The sequence below is a fragment of the Corapipo altera genome, unplaced genomic scaffold, assembly GCF_003945725.1.
Source record: "Corapipo altera isolate COAL_440 unplaced genomic scaffold, ASM394572v1 56118, whole genome shotgun sequence".
NCBI classification, from domain to species: Eukaryota; Metazoa; Chordata; class Aves; order Passeriformes; family Pipridae; genus Corapipo; species Corapipo altera.
The window spans coordinates 1-1,717 of NW_020890315.1; the positions used below are offsets into that span (position 1 = coordinate 1).

General features: G+C 64.9%; 1 protein-coding gene across 1 annotated transcript; it reads left to right on the top strand.

Annotated features, from left to right (window-relative positions):
• The first annotated feature begins 473 nt into the window (after positions 1–473).
• LOC113942389 (nmrA-like family domain-containing protein 1) lies at positions 474–1,227 on the top strand. Its single transcript, XM_027633523.1, has 2 exons — positions 474–707; positions 905–1,227. Exons 1-2 carry the CDS (start codon positions 668–670, stop codon positions 1,225–1,227), a joined length of 363 nt encoding a protein of 120 aa, XP_027489324.1. The 5' UTR covers positions 474–667.
• Positions 1,228–1,717: the final 490 nt, after the last annotated feature.

Genomic DNA, 1,717 nt, shown 5'->3' on the forward strand with positions numbered 1-1,717 from the left:
TGGGATGGGATGGGATGGATGGGATGGGATGGGATGGGATGGATGGGATGGGATGGATGGGATGGGATGGGATGGATGGGATGGGATGGATGGGATGGGATGGGAAGGGATGGGGTGGGATGGGATGGGATGGGGTGGGATGGGATGGGATGGGGTGGGGTGGGGTGGGATGGGATGGGATGGGATGGGATGGATGGGATGGGATGGGGTGGGATCGGATACGCTCGAGCTCGGAGCCCCCTGCCGGCTGTGGCGGCGGTGGGCGGGGCCGGGAGGGGATGGACGTCGGAGCCCCGCCCAGAGTACGTGAGGAGTCGGGTGGGGACGAGCAGAGCCGAACGGAGCCGAACATAATCGGGCCGCGCCGAACAGAGAACGAACGTAACCGGGCCGAGCCGAGCCGAGCCGATTAACCCCGATCCGAGCCGAACTACGCCGGGAGGAGCCGACTGGAGCCGAGCCGAGGTGAGGATCCGTATGAGGGATCCGCGCTCGGTGCCCCGGGACCGGCGATGGCTCCGCCGGGACAGGCGATGGCCCCGCAGCCGCCCTGCTCCCTCCCTCCCGTGCCCGGGGACACCCTCCCAAGCGGGACCTGGCCGGGGGCTGAGCCGCGGCCGTGTCGCTTCTCGCCCTGTCAGAGCCCCCGGACCGCCCGCGCTGCCTCATGGCCGGCAAGAAGCTGATCGTGGTGTTCGGGGCGACCGGTGAGTGCGACGGGGGGAGGCCTGAGGGGGGCGAGGGGCTGAGGCGCCGATGGTGCCGGGGGCCCGGAGGGTGGGAAGTGCCCGCCCGGCCGAGCGGCATCGCGGGGAGCGGGCGGAGAGCTCGGCCCGGGGGGCTCCGTCCCGCGGCCCCAGCGCACCCCGAGCCCCAGGGAGGCCCTGACCGGCTGCACCCGCAGGGGCTCAGGGTGGCAGCGTGGCCCGGGCGCTGCTGGACGATGGGACCTTCAGGGTGCGGGCGGTGACGCGGAGCCCCAGGAAGAAGGCGGCGGAGGAGCTGAAGCGGAGGGGAGCCGAGGTGGTGAAGGCGGATCAGGACGATGAGCCATCGTTGGAAAAGGCCTTGGCGGGTGCCTACGGAGCCTTCGTTGTCACCAACTTCTGGGAGCACTGCAGCAAAGAGAAGGAAATCGAGCAGGTACCTGTGCTGGCATTAACTGGGACCACACATGGAATGGTCGGGGAGCAGGGATCGAGGGACAGCCGTGTGGCATCGGGGTAAGGGAGCATGGGACAGCTCTTGGAGTAGCCCCAATGGTTTGAGTCCAGGAGAGCCCTGAGGCTCACGAACACCAGGTTCCAGTTCTTGCAAAGCCAGATCTTGTTCCCTGGTCCTTCTCAGTCACGTGGCTGCAAGATGTGGTGTCTTCAGGGAGTTGTTAAATATGTGGCAGAAAGCACTGCCCAGGAGTTGGACTAGCAGGAGTGTGAACACTTGGCTCCTCAGAGCCTGTCTGGGGCAGATCTGGGTCTGTTACTGTCTGCAGTCCTGTAGTTCTCTGCACTTGCAGCTTTGGGGCCAAAATCCTGTAGTATCAGAGATCCCAAAGGCAGTGCTCACCTCGGGACAATTTTCCCAGGGTGGCAGGATTGCCACACCTGGATGGCAGCAAACAAAAGATAAGATATGTTGGGGCAGGTATGTTGGCCAGGCAGATTTTTTGGGCTGGTATTTGTGTGCTTGGTGGAGCAGTGAGCACCAAAGCTGGAGG

What these genes read in the sequence shown, in the direction of transcription:
- LOC113942389 (XM_027633523.1), top strand. Translation starts at nt 668, where the DNA reads ATGGCCGGCAAGAAGCTGATCGTGGTGTTCGGGGCGACCG. An exon ending in CGTGGTGTTCGGGGCGACCG is followed by an intron (nt 708 to 904) that starts GTGAGTGCGACG and finishes CTGCACCCGCAG; the next exon opens with GGGCTCAGGGTGGCAGCGTG.